Source organism: Lampris incognitus, chromosome 2 (assembly GCF_029633865.1).
Source record: "Lampris incognitus isolate fLamInc1 chromosome 2, fLamInc1.hap2, whole genome shotgun sequence".
Classification (NCBI taxonomy): Eukaryota; Metazoa; Chordata; class Actinopteri; order Lampriformes; family Lampridae; genus Lampris; species Lampris incognitus.
This window is the reverse complement of record NC_079212.1, coordinates 111,254,192-111,267,834: the sequence shown is the minus strand read 5'-3', so window position 1 is coordinate 111,267,834 and position 13,643 is coordinate 111,254,192. Positions and strand designations below refer to the sequence as shown.

The following is a 13,643-nucleotide window of genomic DNA, read 5'->3' as shown; positions in this document are numbered from 1 at the left end:
TCGGGGGGTCATTTTATCACGACGTGTTACGTAAGTCATTGCAGGATCTCCGGACTCCGTGTCCTTGGGAGACTCACTTGACTCAGGACGGGTGAGGTTGCCTGTTCTGCGCGCGCGGTGTGGCGCGTGTGTGTTTGTGTATACCAGCAGATCTATTATCAACGTTACGGTAGGGAGACGTATGACGTGGGGACACACCTTCGCCTTGGAAGGACACCAAGCAACTAAAGGACAGACGGGGCCCGGTCAGACCGGCCGGCAGCTGGTTTGGTGCATGGAGTCGTGAGCGTGTCTCTTTCTGCTGAGCACCCAGCCTCGCACCGAGGATCCCGAGGGCATCTACCACGTCCCAAGTGCCACTGTATGTTTCCGCAGAGAAGGTAGAAACCATTTAACCAATTCATTTATTGATGTTAACACGGCTTTGCTGATGTGTTCGAATGAAGAGGCGAATGCGGTCTCTCTCCCTCCGATCCAGTATTGATATTGGGGACCGCTGCCGCGGCCCTACTCGATTCACATTCATATTGGGGTGCCGCGCGACAAACGAAAAGATGCGCTTGTTTTTGTGTGCTTGTGGGTCCGCAACCGAGCGGGTGATGCGGCTGCCCTTCCCTCTTAAATACTTGAGTTAGGGGCTGGTCGTGGAAAAAAAAAACCGCCAAGGAAACACGTTTTTCACCATGTGGATACAGGGACTCATCCTTTCCAAATGTGTACGTTTAAACGCATGTGGCTTGCGTGTGAATTTCAACCATCTGTTCCAATAGCGAGCCATAGAATATGTCACACACACAATCGATTAATTCGCCAAAATTATTCCTTTTTTTTTTCTTTTTCATTCATCTGTTTTAGGCGCCCTTGGACGATGACCCTTTAAGAAAAAAGAGGGGGGAAAAAAGGACTCCAGCATGTCGAGTATTCAGAGAGAGCCTGGCTCTGCAAGCTCAGCAGAGGCCAAGAAAACAGAGGTCAGGGTGAATGAGAAGAAATGCTGTAAGTGGTCCGAACAGCCCTGGATGAGATTTAACCAGAGTTGTTGTTGTTCTGCATGGTTGCTTTCAGTGTCCGACTGAGAGAACTTCTGCGAGAGTTCTTGTATCATCTGTCCATCAGTTGTTCTTCCAGTTGATTTAATAGAAGAAGGAGAAAAAAGAAGCTTAAGGTGAAACCCTCGCTTGGTCTAATTCTATTAAGTTACAGCATAATTTAAAACAAAAACCTTGAAATATGGTGGGAATATGAATATCCACGAACCGGTAAGCTATTATTACAATGGCCTGCGATTGGGACACTTAAGTCCAGTGCTCATAAGAAAATTGCTTTGATCTCCCAGGACACAGTCCGTGGTTCATCTGCTCCTCCTCTGATGCCAATCACACAGGTTTGCCCTGAGGAGATAATTATATTCTGTCCTGTACACACAAATGACCCAGTTACAATGTGGTGTCAGTCCTAAGGAATCCTTTATAATAGAGGGGAGAAACAGCCATAGCATGCATCTGAGTATAGTCAAAACTTTTTTCCCCACAGAAGCATAATAAGGACCCATTTAATACAGTGATCAAGTTTCATTGAGATTCTGCCAGACAACAGACATTTTCTTGTTTTACTTTGCATTGTACAATATTTTATTTCCAGTCTGTTATGTAATATGATCTGTGTTATCCTCCTTAACAATAGAGATGCTTTCATTATTAGGTTTATGCAGGGACTTCATTCAGCTTCAGTGTGTATAACTAATGTAAACCAATCCTGTTTTTAGCATGGGCTTCTTACATGACAAATTCTCCAACAATGATCGTAATGATTGGCCTGCCTGCCAGAGGGAAGACTTACATGTCCAAGAAACTGACCCGTTACCTCAACTGGATTGGAGTGCCGACCAAAGGTAGTGGATGAAATGTGATTTAACCAACTTTATTGTATAAGTGTACGTGAGCTGACCTATTTGTAGGGTCTCAGTCCAAAACACTATATATTTATACCCCATTTGGCTGGAAAGAAGAACAAATGAAAAAGAAAACATCTGGGGATTAGATAATTAAATCAGGTTTTAGGATAACGACTAACATCAATTACAACTTAGAGTGAGTTGTACTTGGATGCAAACCAGCTTTTTTATTGGGAAAACTGGGGAAATTCCATCAGTTGGCCAACTTCTCACCTGTTATAATATAACTCTTTAAACAAGGCCAACTGAATTTCATATTTTCTTGATCATTACATGCGCACCATATTCACCTTTTTAAACCCCCAGGTGTAGTGTGGCCCATAAACTAGTGAGCCTTAATTAGGTAAATGGACTGTTTTAAATCACCGTTCAAGCCTCCTAGGAATAGAAGTGTTCCAGGTTTATCTGAAGGACAGTGTTTCAGATGGGATCTTAAATCAATTCTCAGTTGTATGCAGAGAACCTGGGTGAGTTTGTGTTTTGCAAAAAGTTGCTCAAATGTGTCAAACACTGCCCACAGTAACAGAGATATAAGGTTTGCCTGGAAACTTTCTTGGCAGTGCATTGCTCCATATGATCTCAATCCAGATAGTCTAACATACATTGTTAATAACACTTGCATATAGTAAATCAAATTTGAATGACCTTCATGTGATTGTCTAAGTTTGATGTCACTATTGTATTGCTGTAACACCCCCTTCCCTGTGTATTGCACTAGAGTATCTCAAAAAAGGAATCCAATTTTAGGATCAGCTGAATCCTTCAAATTGCAGTTACTGATACAATGAAGAAAACCTCAACAGTATCTTCAGAGTAGTTCCCATGCCTTGGTCTTAGCTGCTTTTTTGCAGTGATAGCAATAGTGGACCCAAAATGATAACAGAAAAACATTGACACCATTTATTCATCTTGTAGTTTTTAACTTGGGTGTGTACCGAAGAGAATATGTCCGCGCTTACAAGTCCTATGATTTCTTCCGCCACGACAACGAGGAAGCCATGAAAATAAGGAAGTAAGTTTCACTCTGTAAGAGCATGTAGAAAATGGCCAGTTATTTAGTCAGCATATATTACTGCACAGTCTCATTCTTAATGTGTGATATTCACATGGCATCTATCATGCTATGATAGATGATCTATGATAGAGCTATGATGATCTATGATAGATGTTCTGATGCTACCAAATCCCTTACCTACTGATGTAGGTAAGGGATTTGGTAGCATCGTGAACTGTAAATGTTGTGTGACGCAGTCAGTATCACTTTTCCCCAAGACAGCGCAGGTCTGTTTGGTTTATTCTGCAGCCTCCACTACTGGACCAGTGACTAAGCTATTTTTGGGCCAGGATTCCTCATTCAGATTCAGCCAGTCTAGACAACGACTGACTATCTATGATCTAAATTCACCCTCATATACTCATATCAAAAGGGAGACATTATGTAAGAAGACATGAGCACACATGCAAGACAGATCATCAGTGCCACGTCATGCTAATTAATGCAGCTAAACTGGTTTGTAGTCACGGAAATTGAGATTGAATCCCGACATCTTCAAAATGATAGAAAGGCCGTAGGAATGTATTTCTATCATGCAAGTTTTTTCAAGCTCAGTAAAATGAGGTGGGAATTGTAGTCTAGGCTGTGATAGGCTCTGCCTGTCTTGACAGAATCCCAATGCCGGGTATTGACCTAGATATTAAACAAGCTGCTGCTGTCACTCTGAAGCTCATACAAGCTCAAGAATGGTATCCAACCTGGGTCAGACAGATGCTGCAAATATTCTTTAGCAATTGGTTTCACCGATCACATTGTCCCATATAGCAAAGCCCACCTATCTGGTCCTTAAACAAAAGTATTTGCAGTTGCTTTTTGAACCACATCTGATGGGTAGGGTCTTTAACACAATATTGCTGAAAAGACCAACTGGTGTCCTTGTGAGAATGCTGGTTTGTTGGAGAAGTCTTGAAACCCAATTGTAGAAACCAACAACCAAATAATAAAATAGCTATTGAAATCAAGTTGCATATGATATGATGAATTATGAAAATGGTGAACTTTGCATCATGCAAAATTGTTTTGCTTCAGCCATTCTCTTCCAAATAATTTCCACTATACTACATGTACCTCATATAGGATAGAAACCAAAATGAACAGATGAATGGACTTTAATGAATGAGATATGACATTAGTTATCTGGGTATTGTGTGAAACCGTTGCTATTTTTCATGTGCATGCACTCATTAAACAAGGCCTCTTATTAAGACCATTGCTGGAGAACATCTGCTTTTCTGCCGTAGACAGTGTGCTCTGGTGGCTCTGCGGGACGTAAAGGCATATCTGACTGAAGAAGGAGGGCAAATCGCTGTGAGTCCCTCTTTGTCCACCTATCTCTCTCCATCTATCTGTCTTTCTCTTTACTTGACTTTTATCTTTTGTGTCTCTCTAGCATGCTCATTTCCAAAAGCTTTAAATGTGCAAGACAGAGAATACATCTGGCCAGGGATATCCCTTATCCTAAACTGCCTGACAATATAGAATACACACCACACACTACTTTTTTATTGTCATTACTCACACTTTGATTCCTTTCATCAGGTGTTTGATGCGACGAACACAACAAGAGAGAGGCGAGACCTCATACTGGCTTTTGTGAAAGAGAATGCATTCAAGGTCAAATAAGAAAAGGAAAAGCATAATACATTCATCTGATATTTCTCTTCTTATCCTTCAGTGAAAATTGGACTTTGATATATGAACGTGCATTTTATAACACTTTTAAATGCAACATTTGTTGGCTTGTTGTGGTATATAAATTGTCACTGTGTGCTGGAGTGAACGTCCCTCTTTCCAACAGGTGTTCTTTGTGGAGTCCGTGTGTGATGACCCGGAGGTCATTGCTGCTAATATTCTGGTAAGTTCTTATGTCACCTATTGTAATTAAGGGCTCTGCTGTGACTCCTGGTCAGGGTCAAACTCATAAACTATTAATACTGAGACTATCCATGCACCATTTGTTATGTCATCACTGTCATGGTTGCTCATGTCACTTAAATGTGTGAAATACCTTAACAGGAAGTAAAAGTATCGAGTCCAGACTACCCAGAGAGACACAGGGAAAGAGTGATGGATGACTTCCTCAAACGAATAGAATGCTACAAGGTTACATACCAACCTTTAGATCCTGACGAATATGACAAGTAAGACTGTTCGGATCTCAATGTTTATCTTGATAGGCATTAATTAAACAGGGTCATTGCACTGTTTTGCATACTCTCTCCATTAAAAACATTGTATAATGTAGACAAAGCATCAGAATTTTATAATCCTGTCAATATGATTTACTCTAGAGACTCTAGAGACTTTTTTTTTTTGGATCAACAGGGTGCAAAATAAATCCATCCATGGATGGATGGATGGATGGATTTACTCTGCACCCTGTTGATCAAAAAAAAAAAACAGTCACTAGATGGAGACAGACAACCAATCCATTATATGACTGGTTGCTTCTCACAGGGACCTGTCCTTTATCAAAGTGATGAATGTAGGCCGGCGCTTTCTGGTGAACCGGGTGCAGGACTATATCCAGAGTAAGATAGTCTACTACCTGATGAACATTCATGTGCACTCTCACTCCATCTACCTGTGTCGGCACGGAGAGAGCAACCACAACATCGAGGGCCGCATCGGCGGTGACTCAGAACTTTCTCCTCGGGGGAAACAGGTATGTTTATCTGTGTCCTTTGTTTGGGTTGTAAATCCAAATTTTGGTTTGTGGATAAAGCAACACAGCCCTGCAATAATTTAAGCATCCAAATTATGACATTGTCACTTGTTATTCCTTGTTGGAATAACACCCCTCTACACACACACACACAGACACACACACTTCACTGTCTGATATCTGATAAAACAGAAGTGCAAGCAAATCTCTTAAAAAGATAGATGGGGGGGCGTTCGGGTAGCATAGCAGTCTATTCCATTGCCTACCAACACGGGGATCTCCGGTTCGAATCCCCATGTTACCTGTGGCTTGGTAGGGCGTCCCTACAGACACAATTGGCCATGTCTGCAGGATGTGGGTATGTTTCCTGGTTGCTGCACTAGCACCTCCTCTGGTCGGTTGGGGCACCTGTTCGGGGGGAGGGGGGACTGGGGGAAATAGCATGATTCTCCCACGCACTACGTCCCCCTGGCAAAACTCCTCATTGTCAGGTGAAAAGAAGTGACTGGCGACTCCACATGTATCGGAGGAGGTATGTGGTATTCTGCAACCCTCCCTGGATTGGGGGTGGAGCAGTGACCAGGACAGCTCAGAAGAGTGGGGTAATTGGCCAGGTACAATTGGGGAGAAAAATAGGGGGGGGGATTGATGTACAGTTAGATACATCTATTCATTTATCTTTCTCCATCTCTCTCCACCTCAGTATGCCCATGCTCTGAGTGATTTCATTGAGGAGCATAAACTATCCAACTTGAAGGTGTGGACGAGCCAACTGAGAAGGACCATCCAGACAGCAGAGGAGCTTGGAGTGCCCTATGAGCAGTGGAAAATACTCAACGAGATCGATGCTGTAAGTAACCCCAATGTCAAAACACCTACATTTAAACTTCCAACAAAATGAGGAGCACAAATAATATATGAACAGCTATATTGCATTTTAAGCCTTTCATTCTTCCTCAGTCAGCATGCTGAGAAGGAACCAAAAACCTGAGGCGAAGCAAAACCTCAACAGACTGCCTTATTTTCTATGCAATCTTCATGTGTAGCCAAACTGTTTTCCTGTTTTCATCATAGTTGATGTTAAAATTTTGTGAACTATAGATATATTAAGGACACAAAGTGCACTCTTGTGTGACTTTGTTGTGAACACCCACACCTACCCTAATCCCAAATCTACACAGATGGTACAGCTAAATGTGAGACTAAATATCTGTTTGAGAGTGAGTTAGAAGCCAGGTTCATGAGGGTGCTCTGCATGAAAAAAATCTTTTAGCCTCTTGGGTAGCAACATCAAACACCATTACCCATGGCAGCACGGTGGCCTAGTGGTTGTCTCCTCACAGCAAGAAGGTCCTGGAGTCGAACCCTGGGGTTGTCCAACCTTGGTCATCCCAGGTCGTCCTCTGTGTGGAGTTTGCATGTTCTCCCCGTGTCTGCGGTGGGTTTTCTCCGGGTGCTGCAGTTTCCCCCACCATCAAAAAGACATGCATGTTAAGGTTAATACTCCTGTTTGTGCCCCTGACCGAGGCATGGCAAGATGAACTGGAGTTGGTCCCCTGGCGCTGCCCACTGCTCCTAGCTACACAGCTAGAATGGGTTAAATGCAGAGAAAGAATTTACCCCCAATGGGGATTAATAAAGTAGTAAATAATAAAGTAACACTCACATGAGCCAAAACCTCCTTATGCTACTCTAGGGTGTGTGTGAAGAGATGACCTATGAGATGATTCAGAACTCATTTCCGGAAGAGTTTGCTTTACGAGACCAGGACAAATACCACTATCGGTACCCAGGAGGAGAGGTAACTTGGCCCGCTTATCCCCTGTCGCTTCAAGTCTACCTGTGTTCCTTTAAGCCACCAACCTCAGTTTTGGCAGGCTCAACTAACAGATGCATTCAGAACAAAATTGGACCAGACTGCTGATATTAAACCATGGCCCTTTTGGATGTGGCTAAATTTTTCTTTCCTGGCTCTCTGTAGTCCTACCAGGATCTGGTTCAGCGGTTGGAGCCAGTTATCATGGAGCTGGAAAGACATGGCAACGTGCTGGTCATTTGTCATCAGGCAGTCATGCGTTGTCTGTTAGCTTACTTCCTGGACAAAAGTGCAGGTAAGAGTTAGGTCCTGTTTAATATCACTGAGTGCAGTGTACTGTTTGTTCCATGATGGATAGTCTTCTCCATATACGAGAAAAGGATAGTGAAAGTTGTGTAAAAATTCATAGCTAGGAAGATTATCAGCTGAAGTGAACATTATACAATAATAAACAGCCTTTTTTTCCTTTGAATAACTGATTAATTACATAATGCTCAGTAAAGAATAGATTTGACTTGTAGTGAATTATTATCATAATAACGTGGCGATAACATAACATAGCGTGGCGATCTACACGAGGATCGTCGGTTCGAATCCCCGTGTTACCTTCGGCTTGGTTGGGCGTCCCTACAGACACAATTGGCCATGTCTGTGTGTGGGAAGCCGGATATGGGTATGTGTCCTGGTTGCTGCACTAGCGCCTCCTTCCCCCTCCAGGGGGGAGGGGGAACTGGGGGGAATAGCGTGATCCTTCCACGTGCTATGTCCCCCTGGCGAAACTCCTCACTGTCAGGTGAAAAGAAGCGGCTGGCGACTCCACATATATCGGAGGAGGCATGTGGTAGTCTGCAGCCCTCCCTGGATTGGCAGAGGGGATGGAGCAGCGACCAGGATGGCTTGGAAGAGTGGGGTAATTATCCAAGTACAATTGGGGAGAAAAAGGGGGAAAATCCAAAAACAAAACACGAACTCTTAACATCTTGGGAATTGGCCCCCTGTTAAAGACTCTTGGTGGATCGCAACATTAATCTTGTTAGTAAACATCCTTATGGGAGCATAAAAGTGCACACATTTTACTTTTCAGCACCAAATTATTAGTTGGGCATCTACATCACATACAAGTTTCCATCTGCTACCGTTCACACACACACACAAGATGACTATGCTCGTTTTCTTCATCCCCTAGATGATCTACCATATATGAAATGTCCTCTTCATACAGTGTTGAAGCTCACCCCTGTTGCATATGGTAAATCTGCTGAGTTTTAAAGCACTAATGTTTCACCGTATAGACAATGCATTGCTGAAGCGTATCAATACGTTACACCCAAAGATATATGACAGCTCATAATTTTCAAACGCCTCTTTTGAATTCATTCCTTCTCTCTTTAGGCTGTAAAGTGGAAATGTTTTATCTTAATGTGGAGGCAGTGAACACACATTGCGATCGGCCAATTGTAAGTCCCAAGAGATTTCCTGGATTTTTTTTTTTTCATTTATATGCACTTGTCATTGCTGAATCGAAACCTGCAATTTGTAAAATATTAGCAAAGTGCTTGGTCATTGTCTTCCGAATCACTAGACAGGTACTTTATTCAGTTATACCACAAATGTAAATTCGATGTCTAAAAGGTTCTACCTCGTTCTGTGTGCCAGTCCAATGCAATCCCAATGCAGTCACACTCCACTCCTTAACTGTAGGGCTTTGCATTCCTTAATTTCTTTCCCCATGTCCCTGTTCTGTTCTCTCTTACTCCGCTTATGCCTATGCTCCCACTGTATACCAAACCTGACAATGTCCCTGCTTTTCTTGACTTTCCTATCGAATTAAACTGGCTTGAGCTTATGTCCAATTTAGGGAGCGGTTACAGTTGCGATTATTTTCTTTATGGAGCCCATGGCTGATCATTCTTCCTTGCATGCCTGAACAGTAGTCTTTAGGTTCACTCTGCTCTGGTCTCATCCTGTCACTGATTTGTGCTAATTGTTATTGATATTTGAGTTGTGACTTTTTTGGTGAAATCTATTTCATATAGCTATTGTCCCATTTCTAAAAAAAAGAAAAAAAAGAAGTCCATTCCCTTGATTGAGACAGGCGCTAAACTGTGTTTAGTGCAAGTAGTGTTGTGTCTGTTCGTTATCTTTTAGTTGTCTCATTTATTGTCCCCTGTAAGAACTCTGTTGTTTTACCTGATGCAGTGGATCAACGTGAAGACAAACATCAAGGTTGTTTCTGGGGAGGCATACCAGGTGGTGGTGGTGGTGTGTGTGTGTGTGTGCGCACTCCTGGATATTTTATTTCTTAAGCGTGTGCGGTGTTTCCCCCCCTCCTCCTCCCCTCCCATCCTCTGCCAGGGTAAAGTGCCAAGGGACGCTGCTCCCATACTCCGGCGGAATAGTTACACTCCCTTGTCCAGTCACGACCAGGTCAAGCGTCCTAGGCTCTACAGCGCCGGCAACCGGCCCTGGCTTCCCCTTGCCCCTACCCCATCGGCTCTGATGCCAGAGGGACAGCAAAGCCAAGTCAGTGACGGAATTACCGGTCCCCCTTTTCTAAATCAGTCACCTCTTCTAATCAGCTGCCAGCTCCCGCTCCCACTTCCACTCGCAATTTTCACCTTATCTTTAGCATCCCCTTGCCTCACTCTTGGATCTTCTCGATGATTCAGTGTCTATGTTGAAAACAACATGGAGTCGGTCTCCCCTTCTCTCCCTCTCTCTCTCTAATCTCTTTCCCTCTCTCTCTCCCTCTCACTCTCGCTCTTGCTCTCTCTAATCTCTCTATCTCTCTCTCTCTTCCCACTTTTAATGTGGCTGTCTCTACGCCAGCATCAGCTGTTTGTCTTGCATGGCTTCACCATTGGGCTGTCAGCAGTGAATATGCACCACAGCATCCCTACCTCTTACTGGAAGGAAAAAGAAAAAAGAAAACTCCAGTGTGAGTTATAAAGTCGATCTATTCTGGGCATAGAATTTAGGCGGTTACAGAGAGGGCAATTTTTCTGCAATACTTTATAAAGTGACTAGAAAAAGAACAGATCGCTTACAGCAAAAACAGTTTGACCGACCTTTTCCACAAATAAACTGGAAATATATCTCTATTCATGTGCTGAAACATGTTTTAGCACATCCCAACTCATTGCTCATCATCCTAACAGTTGTGATGAACAGGGGTTATTTTCAGACTTAAAGCAGTGTTCAAGTTGTGAAATCCGTGTACGTATTTGTGTGTTGTGTAAATGTGTTTGCTTCGCCTTGTGGCTACAATGCTTCAGCCACCTCTCCACATTTGTATGTATTTCTCTTCCTCTTCTTCCCTTCCCATCGTCTGTCTTCACAGCCCCGGATAGGAAGCGGCTGTCTGTGAGTATTTTGGACACTTACATAACTGGAAGCTCTTCCTTCATTTCTTTACCACATTCTTTTTACTCACCTCGGTCATACATTATGTCACAGTAAGACCCAGTAGCATGTTTGATTACATTCATGTCTGAGGGTGGGAAGCCGGATGTGGGTTTGTGTCCTGGTCGCAGCAGTAGCGCCTCCTCTGGTCGGTTGGGGCACCTGTTCACGGGGGAGGGGGACTTGGGGGGGGGGGGGCGTGGGGGACATGATCCGTGATCCTCACATGCGCTGCATCCCCCTGGCGAAACTCCTCACTGTCAGGTGAAAAGAAGCGGCTGGCGACTCCACATGTATTGGAGGAGATGTGGTAGTCTACAGCGCTCCCTGGATCATCAGAGGGGGTGGAGCAGTGACTGGGACACCTCAGAAAAGTGGGGTAATTGGACAGGTACAATTGACAATTGGGGCGAAAAGGGGGGGGGGATCCAAACAAAAAGCAAAAACAAATGGTTCAGTTTGTTGTTCAGTGATACTTGGATGGTTTCTGACAAATGACTGTATCAATACAAATCATCAATCACAATCAAATGAACGGCCAGACAAAACAGTTGCTATATAGGGCTGTTTGACTGGTCAGTGGTTTTCTGTTATTTCATACAAAGATATATCTTTGTCAGAAATATTTTATATTCATGTATTTTCATTTTTAGATACACATTCTATGCGAATGTAAATTTTTTACTATGCATAAGACTTGCAGTGCAGGTAAAAATGTGTTGATTGTATATATATATATATATATATATATATATATATATATATATATATATATATATATATATATATATATATATACGTATATATACATATTTGAACGGTAGTGTATATATATATATATATATATACACTACCGTTCAAAAGTTTGGGATCACCCAAACTATTTCGTGTTTTCCATGAAAAGTCACACTTATTCACCACCATATGTTGTGAAATGAATAGAAAATAGAGTCAAGACATTGACAAGGTTAGAAATAATGATTTGTATTTGAAATAAGATTTTTTTTACATCAAACTTTGCTTTCGTCAAAGAATCCTCCATTTGCAGCAATTACAGCATTGCAGACCTTTGGCATTCTAGCTGTTAATTTGTTGAGGTAATCTGGAGAAATTGCACCCCACGCTTCCAGAAGCAGCTCCCACAAGTTGGATTGGTTGGATGGGCACTTCTTTGAGCAGATTGAGTTTCTGGAGCATCACATTTGTGGGGTCAATTAAACGCTCAAAATGGCCAGAAAAAGAGAACTTTCATCTGAAACTCGACAGTCTATTTTTGTTCTTAGAAATGAAGGCTATTCCATGCGAGAAATTGCTAAGAAATTGAAGATTTCCTACACCGGTGTGTACTACTCCCTTCAGAGGACAGCACAAACAGGCTCTAACAGGTACTATTTAATGAAGATGCCAGTTGGGGACCTGTGAGGCGTCTGTTTCTCAAACTAGAGACTCTAATGTACTTATCTTCTTGCTCAGTTGTGCAACGCGGCCTCCCACTTCTTTTTCTACTCTGGTTAGAGCCTGTTTGTGCTGTCCTCTGAAGGGAGTAGTACACACCGGTGTAGGAAATCTTCAATTTCTTAGCAATTTCTCGCATGGAATAGCCTTCATTTCTAAGAACAAGAATAGACTGTCGAGTTTCAGATGAAAGTTCTCTTTTTCTGGCCATTTTGAGCGTTTAATTGACCCCACAAATGTGATGCTCCAGAAACTCAATCTGCTCAAAGAAGTGCCCATCCAACCAATCCAACTTGTGGGAGCTGCTTCTGGAAGCGTGGGGTGCAATTTCTCCAGATTACCTCAACAAATTAACAGCTAGAATGCCAAAGGTCTGCAATGCTGTAATTGCTGCAAATGGAGGATTCTTTGACGAAAGCAAAGTTTGATGTAAAAAAAATCTTATTTCAAATACAAATCATTATTTCTAACCTTGTCAATGTCTTGACTCTATTTTCTATTCATTTCACAACATATGGTGGTGAATAAGTGTGACTTTTCATGGAAAACACAAAATTGTTTGGGTGATCCCAAACTTTTGAACGGTAGTGTATATATATATATATATATAGGGTAGTTAATAGTCTGGTTATTGCTGGGTTTGCCTTCGCTTCTTATTTTCACACTTAAGTGGGGTTTTTTATAATGGAAACTTAATGCTGCTGGGCCCTCTGGGAAGTTATCAAACTACTGTGTTTTTGGATAGCTGCCACAATGGTGCAAATATTGTGAACATGACCCACATTTGTCTGAATTATTTTTTCCCCCCCAAAAGGAGTCCCTGTTTGAAGGGGTCGACTATGACAGCCCTGAAGAAACCAGTGACCGTGTCCACTTCTGAGTATCCAGATGTTGGCCTCCTTCCTCGTGTATGAGAAAATGCATCAAGCTTTGTTCATAAAAAGAATTTTGCCTTTGTTCTTTTCCAAAAAAATGTTTTTCATGTTGAGCGACTGAGTGATCTTCAGTGATCTTTGTCCAATTTTATGTGATCAATCAAGACCCTAAAACTAATTTATGACATAATTTAACATTAATTCTTACATGTTTTATTTTAGTTCTTTTTTTTTATCATATTCTTTGAAACTATTGTTAAATGGAATAAGTCAAAGAACACATTTTGTAAATTAAGCCCAGGAGTTGTATGTTCATTTTTCTGGCCCCTTCCCTCTGTGTGTCCCTGGTCCTCTTTATGCCCTGCATGTGAAGCTCTGGTGTAAAACCATGACGCAACAGCTCCTACAAACTCATTTCACAC

General features: G+C 42.3%; 1 protein-coding gene across 1 annotated transcript; it reads left to right on the top strand.

Annotated features, from left to right (window-relative positions):
- The first annotated feature begins 152 nt into the window (after window positions 1-152).
- Window positions 153-13,260, top strand: pfkfb2b (6-phosphofructo-2-kinase/fructose-2,6-biphosphatase 2b). Its single transcript, XM_056301182.1, has 17 exons — window positions 153-380; window positions 856-996; window positions 1,766-1,891; window positions 2,870-2,966; window positions 4,250-4,316; window positions 4,548-4,622; window positions 4,807-4,863; window positions 5,025-5,149; window positions 5,466-5,673; window positions 6,377-6,523; window positions 7,370-7,474; window positions 7,655-7,784; window positions 8,676-8,738; window positions 8,882-8,946; window positions 9,845-10,012; window positions 10,830-10,852; window positions 13,161-13,260. Exons 2-17 carry the CDS (start codon window positions 912-914, stop codon window positions 13,258-13,260), a joined length of 1,641 nt encoding a protein of 546 aa, XP_056157157.1. The 5' UTR covers window positions 153-380; window positions 856-911.
- The last annotated feature ends 383 nt before the right edge of the window (window positions 13,261-13,643 follow it).

Bases quoted from the DNA above. Each gene is read 5' to 3' on its own strand.
- pfkfb2b (XM_056301182.1), top strand. From the start codon at position 912: ATGTCGAGTATTCAGAGAGAGCCTGGCTCTGCAAGCTCAGCAGAGGCC. The intron at 8,739-8,881 runs GTAAATCTGCTG...TTCTCTCTTTAG, and splicing joins GCTCACCCCTGTTGCATATG to GCTGTAAAGTGGAAATGTTT. The intron at 8,947-9,844 runs GTAAGTCCCAAG...ATCCTCTGCCAG, and splicing joins CACATTGCGATCGGCCAATT to GGTAAAGTGCCAAGGGACGC.